This window comes from Megalops cyprinoides, chromosome 2 (assembly GCF_013368585.1).
Source record: "Megalops cyprinoides isolate fMegCyp1 chromosome 2, fMegCyp1.pri, whole genome shotgun sequence".
NCBI lineage: Eukaryota > Metazoa > Chordata > Actinopteri > Elopiformes > Megalopidae > Megalops > Megalops cyprinoides.
Window position 1 is genome coordinate 47,567,686 of NC_050584.1, and position 16,922 is coordinate 47,584,607.

General features: G+C 42.1%; 1 protein-coding gene across 2 annotated transcripts in view; it reads left to right on the forward strand.

Annotated features, from left to right (window-relative positions):
- The window catches only part of agbl4 (ATP/GTP binding protein-like 4), a 304,739-nt gene that overhangs the window by 207,105 nt on the left and 80,712 nt on the right, over positions 1 to 16,922 (forward strand). For both annotated transcript variants that reach the window (XM_036521635.1, XM_036521636.1), the window contains exon 6: positions 10,831 to 10,870. In XM_036521635.1, coding sequence (XP_036377528.1) covers positions 10,831 to 10,870 — 40 coding nt within the window. The remainder of the gene's footprint in view (positions 1 to 10,830; positions 10,871 to 16,922) is intronic.

Consider the following 16,922-nt stretch of genomic DNA (forward strand, 5'->3'; position numbering starts at 1 on the left):
TAATTTCTTGCACGAAGGCGCAACTAAATGCTTTGTAACGACTAGTTAGTTGATCACTAGCACTACCTCGGATCTTGGTATATCACACATATTTGTGGTCTAACATAACAATTACATAATAGTGTAAATGTAGTTAACAACAACAAGAATCCATTGCAGAGGATGACATTCCAGTACCCTGGCATCCAGTCAGCTGCTTCAGATTGATGATTGATATTTCAGAATCTAAAAAGTGCAGGTACAGAAATAACTGTAATACACCAATGACTACACTAATAACTATGCGTTTAATTTTGAGATGTGGCCAGCTCCTTAGCTGGCTGCTATTGCAGCTATGTAAATGTCCAGTGTTTTGGTAGTTTGTACCTCCCAATTAGCTAGCTAGAGTAGCTAACTACCCAGTTAACAAGCTGTAAATGTTCCATGTGATAGCTAGAACATGGCAAAATGGATAAACAGTTTAAAAATGGCACAATACTTGTTTATTAGCTATGGGGAGTTAGTTAGCTAGCAAACAAGCTGTATATAAATACACTGGTTGTTTGTAGCCTATGTGATTATTGGTTACAGCGATACTACAGACAGATACCTGAGTGCAGGGTAGTGTTTCACTTTTTTCAGGAAATAGAGGTTTATTGCAGAGTTTTATTTTGCTTTTCATGACAATAATAGATGTTCAATGAAATCACAACACCAAAATACTCCACAAGTGTCCCCTACATCCACATTTTCATTTTTGCTACCATCACTGGTTTCCTTTTCACTCCTGAATCTGAAATGTTTTGCTGTGGATAGCTACAAATACTGGTGTCAACACTACAAACTGTGGACAAACCATGTGACAGGTCAGTTGCAAGAAATTTTAAAAACAGTGCCATGTTCTGAAAGTTGACACGGATATTGGTGCCTTACAGTAATGTCCTCGCTATGCATTAAATGTGCCAGTCTCAGATGCATGGAAGTGTGGAAACTCAACCAGACCAGCGTGGATAATCCCTCTAAACTCTGTATGGCTGTCATGTAAATAATGCACGCTTTGTCCTTTTTATTCAGCGCTATACCTTACCAACTTACTAAGATCCAACAGTGTTAGTCAAAAGCCATGTGCAGTGGTGCACACATTGTTTCTTTGGTAGTTGCATTGATCTTGTGACAAATAAGCCAAAATATCGACAGGAGACCACCTTAAAGCTGCTGGTCCTATTACTCCCTGCTGCTGTTTTACACTGAAAATGCATTGAGACTACTGTCCCAATGCTGCCACATCTTTGCTAATCATGTCACTGTATAGAAAAGGACATGTTCCTTGGATACACAATTTGATTGAATGCTGTGAACAGCATCAGTGAAGCAGCTTAGTCGAATACTGTTAAAGATATTCAACTGACAAGTCTTATGCTGTCTGTTTTTCTGGTTATGATTAAAAGTTTTTTTTTTTTTTTGTCAATCACAATTTCCATCTGGGCAGCCAACCTGTCAACATCTGTGGGATTTCTTTAACCAGTGTGAAATGGTATGAAGAATTCCCAAATGTTTCATCCATCTTACGTTTCTTCTTGGCGAAGAAAAAACACTCTGTCATCTTGATATTATAGCAATTTTCAGCTTCTTTTCACATCTACATCTTCTTATTTTTATGTCCCTGGATTTTTTTCAGTTCACATCCATTAGTGTTTTTTTGTGCAGCCATCTGAATGAAGTGTAGGACTTATGGGATTGTAAACATGAATACTAGACTGTGAGCACGCTAATTATTGTCCTTTTTAATTACTGGCAGGAGCAGTGTAGAGCAACAATGAGCTATGCTTGGTTTAACATTAAACAAATGTATTCCCATACCTGAATGAGCCTGAGAAATTAAAAAAGTTTTCTTTAGGAAAATCACTTTACTGTTTCCAGTGTAGTTATTTAGTCAAATATTTCATGTTATCTTTCTGATGGGAGATACTGTCACTGAGGGACTGTGGAAAATGAATCAAAGCAAAGTAATGATAACACAAAAAGTCAACACACTGCCACCTATGGAAGACATACATCCAGTTTATCCATTTATACAACTGTTTTTTATTGAAGCAATTCTGGTTAGGGGTTCAACACCATTGCCTTCACTTGGGATTGAAACAAACAACTCTTGTTAACAAATCGATTTAACTAACCATTAAACTAAAACTCTGCCACAAGGGCTTCCAAAGCAACTGAAATCTAAGGTCATGAATGCATTCCCTTATACAGGCGACAGTTAAGGTGTGTGCATGTGTATGTCGCTCACATTCCACCAGAAGACAGTGACTGTTCCACTGCTCTCTCCCCTCTCAGTCCTTGTTTGCAGAGGCTCTCAGTGTTTCTATAAATGTCAGATTTGCCAGGGCCATCCTCCTCAATAAGTCTCCAGTGTGCCTCCCATCAGGCAGGAGTGGCGGGTGCGATAATTGTGTTGCCTTGTGCTGAGTAACTGCAGATCACCTGTGATTGATTAGCGATGTGCTCCCTCTGATTAGCAAATAGCTCCACTCCTCACTGTGTGCTGGTCTCCTAAGAGTCACAATCAAGCACTGGCCCAGACAGTCACAACACACACACTCCATAATTAAATCAAATCAAGAATGCTCCTTCCTCAAACCTTAACTGTCCTGCTGCAGAGATGTCTCACAGAAGATGAGACACGCGCACTTGCAAAGTCCTCTTTGGACACTGTTCATCTGCTCATGCCTAACTCTGCAGAGCAAACCACTGAGTCCTGTCTTGTTGCATGTGGCAAATCAATTTAGCAGAAGCCCCAAAAGAGTTTAGTTTTGCAAATCCAGAATCAGGAAACAAAGACATAAGGCCAAACTATTGATCCTGTACAACTCGTGAAAGTCCAGCAGCTCAGCAATCACTATGCCCTGTTTGCTCTTGTTGTTGCCTGCTCGTAATCCTTTTTTCAACACCCAAAGCCAAGACAATGAGCTTGTAGATGGCTGAGTGTGGCTCACAAAGCATGGCAGATTATTATACTGGATTACACAAGAGGAGGTAGGGATTCTAAAGTGTGCAAGCAGGGTGTCATTGATCCCTTCTTCTGGTAAATACTGGGTCATTTGTAGTGCACTTTATCGATAAAGGGTTGCTTAGATTCCAGCAGGCAAATAATTGGTGAGTCGGGGTATGCATTGAGCATGCTATCAGGCGCCTCAGGTCATTCATTCGTCATGAAGTCAGTATGGTGTCATTGATTCTCTTCCAGGTCAGTGGGGGGTCACTGCCAGTTCAGTGCTGAAAGGAAGGATTTGGGGGGGGGGGGGGGGGGGGGGGGGGCTACACAGGGTGTCATTTTGCAGTAATGACACCCTATATACCCTCTTCCAGTAAGAATCTAGTTGGTGGAGGAAGACAGTGTCCAGGCTGAAGTAGAGTCAATGTGAGCCAAAGTCATGCCCCTTGAGCAGTATAGTTCAGAATGCTGGATTGCATGTCATTGAATTTCTCAAAGTACTGTATGATTGCCATAGGAGAAGTGCCAAAAATATAGATTAGCTGATGTCCTGTTGTGGATATTATATTTCATTAATGTAAGCTGCCCACCTGGGCGAAAGATGATATTTTTCATTATACATGTTGAATTGAAATATATGTTTTTTCTAATGCCTACATTGATAACCTATGACCAAAGTGGGTCATAAGGTTTATTTTGCTGAAAAGTTGTCTTGCAGAACTGACCAATCAAATGAACTGCAGTTATGTTTGGTTTAGAGGTTTTCGGCAGGTAGCAAAACTTCTACTCGCATACTGTACTGTTATATTGAATTTTCAAGCATATGTGTTCCGAACTGAATATAATTTCTGATAGACATGCATTTCAAAAGAAGAGAAGTTATATTTAATTGCATTTTATTGAAAATTCCAAACAGTATCTGGAATTTTTGACAAGGGGATTAGAGTCCAAAAACACTTGTTAAACTGGTAAAATGCCAGTTGGGTTAGGAACAACCCTGTGGTTAATGTGCGGTTATTCTAACATGACCTACACTCACTAATAGCAAGCCAGTATCATTTGATATTTGATATTTGATGAGACAACTGAAAAATAAAAGGCAAATATGACTGAGTAAAGTAAGAAAATAACAACATGAATGAAAAAAATATGTAAGAACAACTGTAGTTTTGAAAATGCAGATAGTTGTAAGCCAAGAAGTGGAGAAGGAGTATAGCACACTTTGGCTGCCCTTAGTATTGGGTATTGCTGCAAAGCTGGGCCTATGTATCCTCAGTCGTGATGACACGTAGCTCTGATAAGGGGAAAGGTGTGCTCTGCAGGAAGGCAGTCCTCATCTATATGGCTGCTGGTGTGGGAATGAGACCACTGTCTCATTCACAAAGTTATGTTTTCAGTTATTGCAACATGTGCTTAAATTGAAATGATGTACTCTGCTACAGTTCTGGCGGACCCTATCAGTACATGTTGCCGTGTGTTCTCATTACCCAATACAGTTAGAAATCAGGGAATGATCTGATATTCTGTCTATTAGAAAACAGACAGATTTTTTGTCAAGGAATGACTCTTAACAGTATACGAAAACGGTTGTTAATGTTGCTGTTTTCTCACTGTCTTGCTTTTGGTGTGTGAGATGGAGCTGGTGCATTGGGAGATGGGGGAGGCAGTAGTCAGGGTCAAACATATGGACTCTCAGGGTCCTCTTTCAAACAGGGCCGTCTGATGGACTGCCCGTGACAGAATGATGGAAAGGGGTCCTCTCCGCCAGCTTAGCTGCCCTTCTAATTGGCCTTTATGAATATTTAATGAAATCAAGATGAAATTCAATCATGGCTTTTAACTGCTGAATCGGAGAGTGGTGTCTGTTGGGGAGGAGGGGGTGCATTATTAGATTTCTCTGGTCTAATGTGGACTGCAAGAGTGGGGTTTCAGTCGAACACAGGTGGCAGAGTTAGGCTTTTGGTCTGAGGGGACCTGGCTCTCTCTGAAGGAATTAATCTTTTATTTGTTTCGTTGTATTTTTAACCAAGGCTGCTGGTCACGCAACAAAGACTCCCCTGCTTGGACCTGATATTTTCTCTACCCCCCACCACCCCACACCCCCACCCCATGTTTAATTGCAAGCCCAATGAAATAAATACTTGAAATGGCTAATAATACACGTACAATAGTGCCAGTCTTTCTAATGGATAATATGCCTGTTGTGTTAAATTAACACTTTTGATGTGAATAAAGAGGGTATGAATTGAAAATTCAGATTTGTTGCTGCATGCTATATGATATTTCCTTGAAGAACAGTTTTTCCATGATGCTTTTATATGTCTGCTTAGTATGAATCTCTTTGTATATGACATTTCCACATGCACAATTTCACGCATCTTACTACAAATAAAGGGAAAGGTGGTACTTGCTATCTGTGAACTGGCAATAACCATTTTGTTAAAGGTACCTTCCTTAAGAAATGGCCATGAACTAGCTCTTTGTCTTTGGACAAATTTGGGAGCTCTTTGGAGTGAGCAAAGGTGCCTACATTTACACATACATAAACTCTGTGTAAACACAGGTTAGGACAAATAAAAAAGGGGTGCATCCATTACATGTAGCTGCATAGCACTTTGTTGTTCAAGTTGGAGTGGGTGGAGGGTGTATTTAAAGTGTAGAAGCAAGTCTAAATGTATGCATCCTTCACAAGTAGTGTTTAATTGCTTTAATTTATGAATTTAATGTGCTGTGCTCATACAAATCAGCCCACTGGAGCCACAAGCAAAATACACCAGGTCATTTTTGAGTGGGTGTATTTTACCATATCAGCAATGTGTTGAAATAAAAGAAAGAAAGCACTCACAAATGTGACACCAAAGAACCCCCCCCCCCCCCCCGCCCCACACACACACACACACACACACACACACACACACACACACACACACACACACACACACATACACACATACATGTACACTTTCTGACACACACTCATGCATATACACACACACACACACATACTTATGCACAAACACATGAACACAGAGACACACACACTCATGCATACACACCTAAACATAAACACACATACGTATACACACACACATGTGCGCGCACACACACACACAAACACACAAACACACAGATTGTTATGTCACTGTTTGTTGCATTAGTGATAAAAAGACAAAAAGGTCTACGGGTTCTGTGGTGGTAAAATGTGTCCAAGCTAGGTACAGGGAGCACAGAGAAGCACAGCAGTGATGAGTCACACAGCGGGGGGTGTTTCCGGGACGGGTGCTGTAGTAGTGCTCTCAGAGGTGAGGGCTGGAAGATGTGAGTCAGATTGTTGACTCACCCCCCACCACCAACACCCCCCCCCCGCCCACTGTGACCCAGGACCAGACAGCATCAGACAGGGAAGCCCCTTGGGACAACAGCAAGGACAATTAATCCTGGAGCAGAAACGGAAGCAGACGGTTTAAATAGCTCTCCGATAATTTCCCTTACCTCATCAGGAGCGGCGGGGTTTGGGAAGGGGACCAGAAGGGTCAATATTTAATGACCTCTACTCAAAAATCATATGGCAATATTGTGTAGATTTACTCACCCTGTATATTCACTGTGTATGTGCCCACAAGGCTGACTTTGTTACTCACTTGCTGTTATTACCTTACTAATTTTAAGACATTTTAATAATGTAATATTATTTGTCCAATATATGTCCATATGTGCAAACTTTAAAAAAAAAAAAACTCAGGTTAATCTTATAATATTGACCTTAAATGAATTTGAAATGAGCCACAAAATTGTGGTTGGGTTTTGAATAGACCTCGATTTTTTTCTCAACTGATAATCATCAGCAAATATGAAAAGTAAATTCAGGGGAAAATATTGCAAATGGGTTTTGGGTAGATTGTGCATGAATATTTAATTCAGTCATAAAAGTGTGGTTTAGTAAATGAATAGGTTTCTGCAGAGTCTTGGTAGATGAAGGTTTTATAGCTGTCTCCCTATCTACAGCCCTGCTTTGTTAATTACAGCCGTGCAAGGTTTCACCTGCCACAAATTACGCCCCAAATGGAAAGTTGGGACATCTAACAGATGAAATTAATGGAGAAAGTTTGGTCATTTTTATTCTGTTATTTTTTTTCAGGGAATAATTTGCACTGAAAAATAAAACAGAATTAAAGATACCCAAAGGAAAAAAAAAAGACTGATCAGAGTAATCATTAACTTTGGTCCCCATTTTTGATTATCATTTCTCTGATATTTTTTATTTTTAAGATTTTGCACATGGGTTGCAATTTGTTTGTACTGTAGTATTTCTGCCTGTGAAAATCTGAGGGCTGAGGTTTAACTGTGACAGCTGGTTAGGTGCGTTGGCAACTGCTGAGTCCCAAATTCCCAGCACTTTCAAACCTTTTCACTGCATGGAGACTCAGATGGTTCCTGGAGTCGTCAGCATTGTAAACCTAGAGCTCAGTTCATTGCACACACACAAACATGCACACACACACTCACACTCATATGCACATGCACGTACTCACGCACACACACGCACTCACTTAATAGTAGGTCCTGGTTCAACCCAGTGACTCGGAAGGGACACTGGACCCCGTCTGAGGGTCATGGCCCCTGGCTAGAAGAGGTTTTTGGGGTGGTGCGATTCCATAGCTCTTGGCTGTGTTCGATAAAGATTAATGCAATCCTATTTTCTGCCCAGGATTGCCTTTCCTAATGTGATTTCTCTCTCTTTCTCTCTCGCCCTCTTCCTGGGAAACACTAAGCACCTTATCCATGTAAGGAGTGACAATGAGAGTGTGAAGAGAGTGGTGTTAGCACGCTGTAATGCTCTAATTCACAGTAGATTAATTATCTCAGGATAAGCGGCATCAGGGTACAGGATTGGGGCAGGCTGAGACATGGTATTACAACTCAGTCTTTCCACCCTTGCCAGTGGCAGACATTTGCCCCTTGTTGCTGTGGCGAGGTGTGTGTGTGTTTGGGGGGGCATGTGTGATGGATCAGGTAGCATTTTATGCAAATGTGGATAAGATCAAAGTAGCATCAGAAACGCTTTATGGGGATGTGGTCTCATCTGTTTACACACTGAGATCTCTGCCCTTTATTTCATTGTGGAATAATTGCACTACATGTATTGTATGTTGCATAGATGTATATCGTAACTGAATATATATTGGATATCATTATTAGTATTGTTCATTTTTTTTCTTTGCTTGTAAAATACTGTGACTTCATATATGTAATTGGGAGCATTTGTATTCCTAAAAAGAAACATTCAAAAGAAAATATCTTAAATTATTTTATGTAGTTATATATTTGCAGGTAAGCTCATGTCTCTGTGTACATGCTGGTTTAGAGATGAACATGGCTTTTTGATTAAATAGACCCAAGGCATGTGCTGTGACACATGAAACAGAAGTGATTAGTATTATTTGTGCATACTTGCTCTAACCGGTGTGTCGCTAACAGTGTTTGTGGATGGGAGGCAGGCTGACTCGGTGTTTTCAGACTATTGTTTTCGTGCTGTTCTCCCTTTGGGCCGGGTTGACTGCAGTGTGGTGGGTCGTGTGTTTTCCGCTGCTCTACTGCAGTGACACACACCGCTCAGAACCCACCTGCTCTTTTCCTGTGAGATCTCACCTGCTGAAAGTGTTTTAAACACAACAGCTAGAGACTGGCCTGTGCTGCCGTATTTTCTTTAAAGTAGCCTTTGTGCCTTTGCGTTCCAAATAGAAAGATTTAAAATGGCCAGCAGAGGGTGCACTTAATGCCGTAATGGAAAAGCCTTATTTCTCAGTCTTGGAAACAGACAAAGGTGCCATTTGTTAAAAGAATCTTAAGCAATTGCAGAATGCTGAGAACGATGCAGTTAATAAAGAGAGGCCATGGGCTGACAACATAGCAAAGAAAATAATGTTGCAGGGGAGCTGCTACTCGACTCTACCCTATGAGACCAGCACCTGTTTAAATATAATACATGATCTATAAGGCAGGGGAAAATTATATGCAGTTTAGTTATGATTTCATAATTCTGTTTTTTTTTTTTTTTTTTTTAATCAGACCTGAAACCCCGAATCATTAATGTTCTTTAACATATCTCAGGGAGGAAGACATTCTTTTTTACTATGAGACAGATTTTGTGCAGGCCGCTCTTGAAAGCCATTCACTGACTGAGTGTCAGTGTATTGTGGTGAATGAACAACCTCAACAAGTGGTGCATTTGGGGCTTGTAGCTCTTGTGCTGTCACAGTGACCTCTGCTGCTCAGTCAGCATCTGTGAGATGGTGCACCAGGCAGTTCCCACTCCCCTCTGTAACACCCAGTATATCTATAAGTGCCTCTCCTGGTATCAGCCTGGGCCATCTGATGTGTCATGGTTCTGCTGCGATGGTAAGGGACAGTCAATCAAGTAAAAACATGGCCGATTCAGATGCATAATGAGTGCCTTTTGCTGTACTTTTGTCCACTTTGGTCTTCTGTCTGCATACATATACCTGTGCTTTTGTTCTATGACAACACGGCAGGGCAAAACATTTTGAGTGGTCATAATAGAAACAAAACACTCTGCAAGCATTTACCACACCAGAGCAGAGAGGGCTGTTTTTATCATAGCGGAGAGGCTTGGACCCACCCCTTCCTTCAGTGTCCGCTCTTGTAAACATGGTAAAAAGAGCTCGAGAAAGAGGACCTCAAGGACTGTTGGCTTTTGGAGAGGGACACTCAAGACATATTCTGAAGATGTGTATTTTTTCTATGACTCCTATTGAATCTCTGTGAAGTCAATGTCAGTCTGTGATTGCACACTTAGCAGCCATGATCCATGACCTGACTGAATGCATTCCCAGCAGCCCGGCCACTTACCAGGAAGCCAGATAATCAACTTTTATCAAAAAAAAACATACTGTGTGAATATTTTAAAGGAAGACGAAGAGAGAAGCTGGCTCTCTCCCTACAGTTAATGTGGTGCCTGGTCTGGTGTCTCAGACATACACAGATCAAGAGGGAGAAGGTGTTGATTAATGTAGCACTCGGGAGCCTGCGGCTTTGGCAGTGGGTTAAAGAGAGGGGTGAGGTAGCACTTCTCCTGGCCCCTAATCTAAATGGGAGACGTGAAGTGTAAAATCGGGCAGCCTCTCAAACACACTCCATCACAAAGTCTTCAGCCAAGCTGAATAAGCTAGGCATGTACACTGAAATTTAAGCAGCAGAGAAAAATAATGGGAAGTACATCAAAGGAAGTCTTTCCTCTCTGCAAAGACAGATAAACAAATGTAGAAAGACTTGGGACTGATATATTGACCCCATTGTTTCAATGCCCTAGAACACATTTTTCGATTTATTTGTATCCACAAATGCAGCAGGATGACCAACAGAGGAACCATTGTAAAAGTCAGAATTCATGAAGAAATTAAAGCTATTGCGTATCTTGGTGACAGACCTTTATAGGTGTGATACACTGATAAATGAATGGTGAATATACCCACCTGATATTGAATGTTTTTGTTGTTTTTCCACCTCAATCCCTGCCCCCTAACACCTGCTACCTCTAGTACTTGTTGTTTATTTTTCATGTACTTTTGCTATGTGGATTCTGTGTTTTAGTGACTTGGCTTCTGTTGCCTAGTCAGGTTGCACATGTTAACTTGTGGTAGGGCTTGAACAGTGTTATGCTCACACTCACTGGTCTGGGAATGGGATTAACCTGGTCTGACACTGTTGCTCATTTAAATATGATGCACTTATGTTATATTGTGCTGGAAGCCGCTCTGGATAACAGTGCCTGCTAAATAAATGTAATGTAATGTCATTAACACTGTTGTTTATGTTAGTCTCCCTTCCTTTTTCAGCAACAGCGCCGCCTGGACCTCCTGACCATCACCAACCCTGGTGAGTGTGCAGCATCTTCATGCTTTGCGGCTGGTTTTATCAGAATGACAGTTAACCACAGCCCCACGTGCTGGACGCCGATGCTCTGCCTGTCTGTGGTGGCCTGGGGGCCAGGGTCAGATTTCAAGGAAAGGTCACAGTTGGTGAGGTTTTATTCCTATGGTATCCACATAACAGTAATGCGTCAATTTGCTGGAATTTTGTGACCACTCTAGAAAGTGTCCCCAACAACATGGTGGCGTGATTCGGGGCATTTTAGCGGATGTAAATGATTTTTTTTTAATGTGGGCAAATGACTGTTGTGGCTGGGACAGCAGCCTGTGCTGCAGTGCGCTGGGTGTGGAGCTCCCAGTAGGAGAAAGGCTATAAAGCATCTCTGCTAGCGAAGGGGAACGCGGTGTCTTCTGCAAGCAGCTGGGTGATGGTGCAAATGGCAGGGATGGTGAGGAGAAACAGATGGGTGAGCCAGAAAGGATACCGTGCCCATATGTTTAAAATATCTGCATGGTCTAATATGCTTTGATTAAAATAATGTTTATGTGAAGCACGTGGCGCCTGCTAATTTCCCAGCTTTATTTGGCATCTGTTACCCAAGCACACGCAAGACAATCACTGACCTTCACAACTTCGGAAAAGGCAGGCAGAAAATTTGCTGCGTGTAAGCAGCACACAGAGTGTTTTTCGCTCCTCCCTGTTATTGGGTATTATCTCTCCTTGAAGTCTTGCGCTGCCTGATCAATGAGCAGCGTAACCCCATGGTTTGTGTGCATCATCTTGTTTTGCCGTTGACGCAGCTGGCGTTGTTAATGCTTTCATTTGTAACGTCATGGACATTTTAAGTCATGTGTGTCCTCGATACAATTTAACCTGAGTTTAGCCATCAGGAGTGGGTCTACTTGAGTGAAAAAGGCATTGCTCATTGCTCCCACGTGTGACACTTCAGTGAGCCTTCAGAATCTTCAGCAAGGTCATTTTTTTTTACAGCTGCATGGAGAACAGCCTGTGCTTTTTAGATGTATGAGGCTGATGCGGAGACAACAGACGGGACAGTCTCACCTTCTGCCATTAGATTAAGGGTGAATTTCTTCCCTTTTATTCCTGTGCACGTGTTCTTGTGTGTGTGTGTGTGTGTGTGTGTGTGAGGTGGGAATGGGGGGGTTGGGAGGGAGTGGGGGTGTAAAGGCAATGCTGGGTTGTGTGAAGACACTAATAAGAGCAAGCGGGGTTGAGCCCAGGGGTGTGGAGGGCCTCCTCAGGTGCTCCGGTGAGTCATGAAGTGGAAGCCCTTGTGCGGACCACAGGGCTCGTTTCACAGCGGCACAGAACCAGGAGAGCTCTGTGGAACGGCCGCACGGGTCCCAGTGTCCACGAGCTCTCATTAGCCCCGCTGTCTGAAGAGCGCTTCACCCAGAACCTCACTAGCCCCTCTTTAATTGGACACTTGAGCGGAGCGATGCGCATCTGGCTCTATTGAAGCCTGACATTTCAGACTGCTGACCTTTCTGGGCTCAGCACAACTAAATAATGATTAGTCCTGGCCATTGTTCCACCACAATAGTACACAGACACGCGGCAGTGTTCACAGGAAAAGAGAAGAAGGCAGCGAAGAGCGTGTGTGTGTGTGTGTGTGTGTGTGTGTGTGTGTGTGTGTGTGTGTGTGGTGTGGTGGTTTGGTACAAATGGTAAAAGAAACCATTTAGGAATCTTGGAGTAATCACAATGAGAAAATTGTATGCGGACATTCTTTTGAGGGCCTATTGTGGAACTATTGATTTGAATGCCCTTTTCATATCTCTGGACACCATGCAGTATTGTGCAGATCTAAATTAACTGTGGTTTGCTGTGTTTAGTCCTTTTTCCCCCCTTTACTTTGCCCATTTACAGAGAAAAAAAGGTCAATTACATTCATGAGACTGGGATAGATGTGTGAGCCCTGAGAGGAGCACTGAGATAATAGGCAACCTTCAGATCTCCTCTAATGACACGCCCATCTCTCTTCAAGTCTCTCAGCTCAGGGACACAAGACTCTCATGATCCTGCAGGTCCTACAGACCACACTAAGCAATCTATCTCTCAGAATCTTTTGGTCTGTAAAGTCAGACTGAGTACATACCTGTAGGTTCAGGGATGACCTGGTGTTTTTAAAGGAGATGTCACAGGTTCTAACTCACCTCCTCTTTAATGGATGTGTTAATAAGCATTTTTTGCCTGATACTAAATAGGGCCAAATACTTAAAAATGTTATTTTTTGGAAAAATCTGTTGGCGTTTTGCTGAATGGCATTCATTGCTTTTTTAAGCTATAAAAAATCTGCAGTATTATCTGTTTGTGTGTGGATGCAGGTGTTCAAATATGCTTTCTTGCAAATATTTCTGTGTGAGTGTCTGTGTGTCTACATTAAGGGAAAGCCAAAGCCGAACTTAAAATGTCAGAGTCATACATACAAGGCTATGATTTATTGTTTTCGGTTCACTGTGGCCTTACTGCTACCGTTTGAATGATTTTGTTGGCTGCAAACTGTTTCAAATGGTACAGCGTGTTGTATGTGTTGAAAGGCTGATGACAGAGGGTCAGGGGTATTCAGGTTCAAATTAAACTGAATCACATGTTACAGAGGTGTGTACTGTTTTGTGCAGGCAGCCTAGCCTGTCTCGGCTCATTGGTTAAAAGATCTCAAAGTGTTTGTCCTTGAGCCTCTCATGGTGAATCAGTGCCAGACACAGGTAAACATACTCATCTGGTGTTTATTCTTTTGCTTCATTTTTTTCTGCATTTGTTTTTGCATTTGTATTTTACACTTTCTCCATCAAGACAAGGCAAACCAAATAAAAAAAAGTCACCCGAGGTGTCTTTCAACCATCCAGCTCCTCCATGTTAAAGGCAGAGTTCCAAGAAAAGGCAGAAGACATTTATCATCTCCTCAGAAAAAAAAACAGCTGGTATTTGTCGCAGGATCTTACCTTGAGCTCTCCTCCTGGATTATTATGTGTTTTTCTCTCTGTCTCAGCTGGAGTGGTGAAATGCCGTCAGTGCCGCTGCCACCGGTGGACTTGCTTGATTTCCACTGGTCAGGCTCCCACCGCCTGAGCCGCTGGCCTGTATCCCCGAATCCAGCCAGGCGGCGTGGCCAATACCTGCGCTGGGGAGATGTGTCTTTAATGGAGTACAGGGACTTGGCTCCAAGCTGAGAGAGAGAGAGAGAGAGAGAGAGAGAGAGGGGGAGAGAGAGAGGAAGGGGTGGGGTGGGGGGGGGAGAGTGAGAGAGGACATTATTTATAAAACACTATCAGGGGTTTGTATAAACGAGCAGCTGTGAAAACAACACTTCCTATTATTACCCTAATTATATCCTTTCTCTGCGAATTTGCATATTTTATCTCCCCGCACTTCATTATTGGTGACTTTGTTATCATTGTAATGTAGAAAAAAAAGTCAACAGCAAAGTGAGTGTGAAAAAAGGGGCAAACTCTGCGGCTCTTCCTCAGGATGGTCTGTGTTGACTGTTTTCCAGCTGGTTTTAGAGACGTACACAGGAGCAGAGCTAAATAAGCAAGAACATGCTAATGAACAGAGAATAACCGTGATAATTCAGTGGGCTCGGAAAGGAGGAGAGGTACAATGGGAGAACATTTTTCTGTACAATATGTGTAATTAAACTATTATTTAAAAATATGTCTCTAGCCTACCCTGAAGCATTTCAATAACTAATGCCTAGAGTAAACATTCTCTGCCTTGCAAAAATAATAATTTCACGCACACTTCACATAATCAACTACGTGTTTCGCATTTGAGATGTGGAATAAAATAAACAAAAAGAGAAGATGCTAAATATAATCCATTTAATCGTTTACCTATTACCATGGGTATATCAGTCTTAATCCAGAAAATAGATATTAAATGATAAAAGAAGATTTTAATAGAATTTTTGAACTTTATACATGGAGAAAGCTGAGACTGCTTGTGTGTCCCCAGTCCCACTGCTGTTGTTAGACCCATGGTGAATACTAAAGGATAATAGCAAAACAAACACTTCCTGTCCAGCATTTAAGGTCACATTACTTTTAACGAGAATGTATAAGTAAGAGGTTAAAAAAAAAAAAAATCAGTACATGGACCACGTTGAGGGTGAGTGCTAATACAGTATCCCCAGTCCATAGAATACCCCCTTAACACCATTGTCCTAGGCTGCAGGTCACAGCCACCTGTACCCAGCCTATTGTAGTTCTCAGCAACTTCTTGTTAAATGTTCATATAGTTATGTGTTCATATGTGCTACGGAGTCTTGTTTACAAGGTCAGTGGATTCACCTCTCCATGCCTCTGTGTTGGACGTAACAGTACTTCCTGTGCTGACTTGGTAAGAGCTAGCTCAGCATGCACATACTGTCAGGGAGCACCCTGTTATGTGATCTGTGCATGCGTGCTTTCTCTTGAGAAGGCCACTTGCCATCGCTAATGGGCTATGACGAGTCTTGTTTTCTTTCCACGATGTGGAATCCGCCTATCTAGATGTGAGGAGGAAGTGATCTGCGTGCCTCTACGTAAAGGCTGTGTCAGGATCAATAAGGAGTTGGAATATCCCCCCCCCAGTTTTTGTGTCCGTTGTTTTACCGAGCTGAATAAAGTCAGAGCCCGGCTTTTTCAACTGACAAGTATCAGTTGTGAAATGTGTTGTCTCTCTGCTTTTGTTTTTGGTGCGCTTTGCTCCAGACCTTTTGTTACACTGATTTCGTCTGATAGGAAATGAAACAGAAAGGCGTCTCCGGCCGAGACAGCGGCTTCACAAACAGGCGTTATTGCTCTGATTAAGAATCGACCGCGTTGCTTTTAAACAAATGTGGGATCTCTGTTTGAGAAATGCGTTTTCATCAAGGTCACTCTCTTTTTTTCCCCCCGAGAACTTGGGAACAGTTTTGTTTCTCCTTCTTTCTTCTTCCTCCTCGGCTCGGGGCAGGAAGGTGCCCCTTCATGTGATCCTCAGCATCCCCTTTCACTTTTCCTTCCTGTTTTGACTCTGTCGTAGGTCACAGTTTAACAGACTTCAAAAATAACCTGGCTGCAAGAAAACCGTAATACTTATTCAGTGTATTGGAAATATATCATATTTTGAATTCATTTAAATTCCCTTAGAGGTAAACCAAGGTGGTTCTCTGAGAAAAAGAAAAATGTTTGTTTGGACAGCACCAACTGGTTTTTCCTGAAAATGTGAAATAAGCTTGATGCTTGGATCAGTACGGACATTATTATTTTAAATATCGATAGCAAGGTAAAGGTATGCATAGTTAAAGGTTGTGTGCTTTGCTTTTGTTGATTTGACAAGGCAGTGCACTGAGAGAAAGGCAGGAAGGAGGCTGGCCTCCACACATCACAGCACCGGGGCGTCTCACCACCAGCACAGCAGCCAGGCTGGCATTGGCCAGCTCCTGCTCTCTGCACTCACTGCTGTGTGGACATGGGCAGGGGACGCTATTCTGTGTCACGCATTGTACAACTGCTCCCACTGCAGGTTCATGTTTCCATCATAGAGGCAGCCAAGTGTGATCACCATGAGTTTTCCATGTTAAGCTCAACAAAGTCTCTTTACATTGTGTTACATTATTGTCATTTAGCAGATGCTCTTATCCAGAGCGACTTACGTAAGTTACGATTTTATCTATTTATGCAGCTTTATGTTTATTGAAGCAATTGTGGGTTAAGTACCTTGCCCAAGGGTACAACAGCAGTGCCCCAGTAGGGATTCGAACCAACAACCTTTCGGTTGCCAACCCCCCTCCCTACAACTACACCACACTACTTTAAGGTTCACTTTATTGATGAAAGATATAAAACAGATCCAAAGGAAAACTTTTGTGTTTCAAACATCATGAATTATGTGTAAATTTTTTCCCACCATTTTTCAAGTTCAGAGTAGCATTACAACAATGGGTGATGCTAAAAGGAATGTTGACCATTTTTTCCATCCTTTGCCCATTTGGTTCCTTGCGTAGCATCCATTATCAAATGTGTGTGTGGTATATATGAAATATATGTGTAATTAATAGTACCTTACTCTA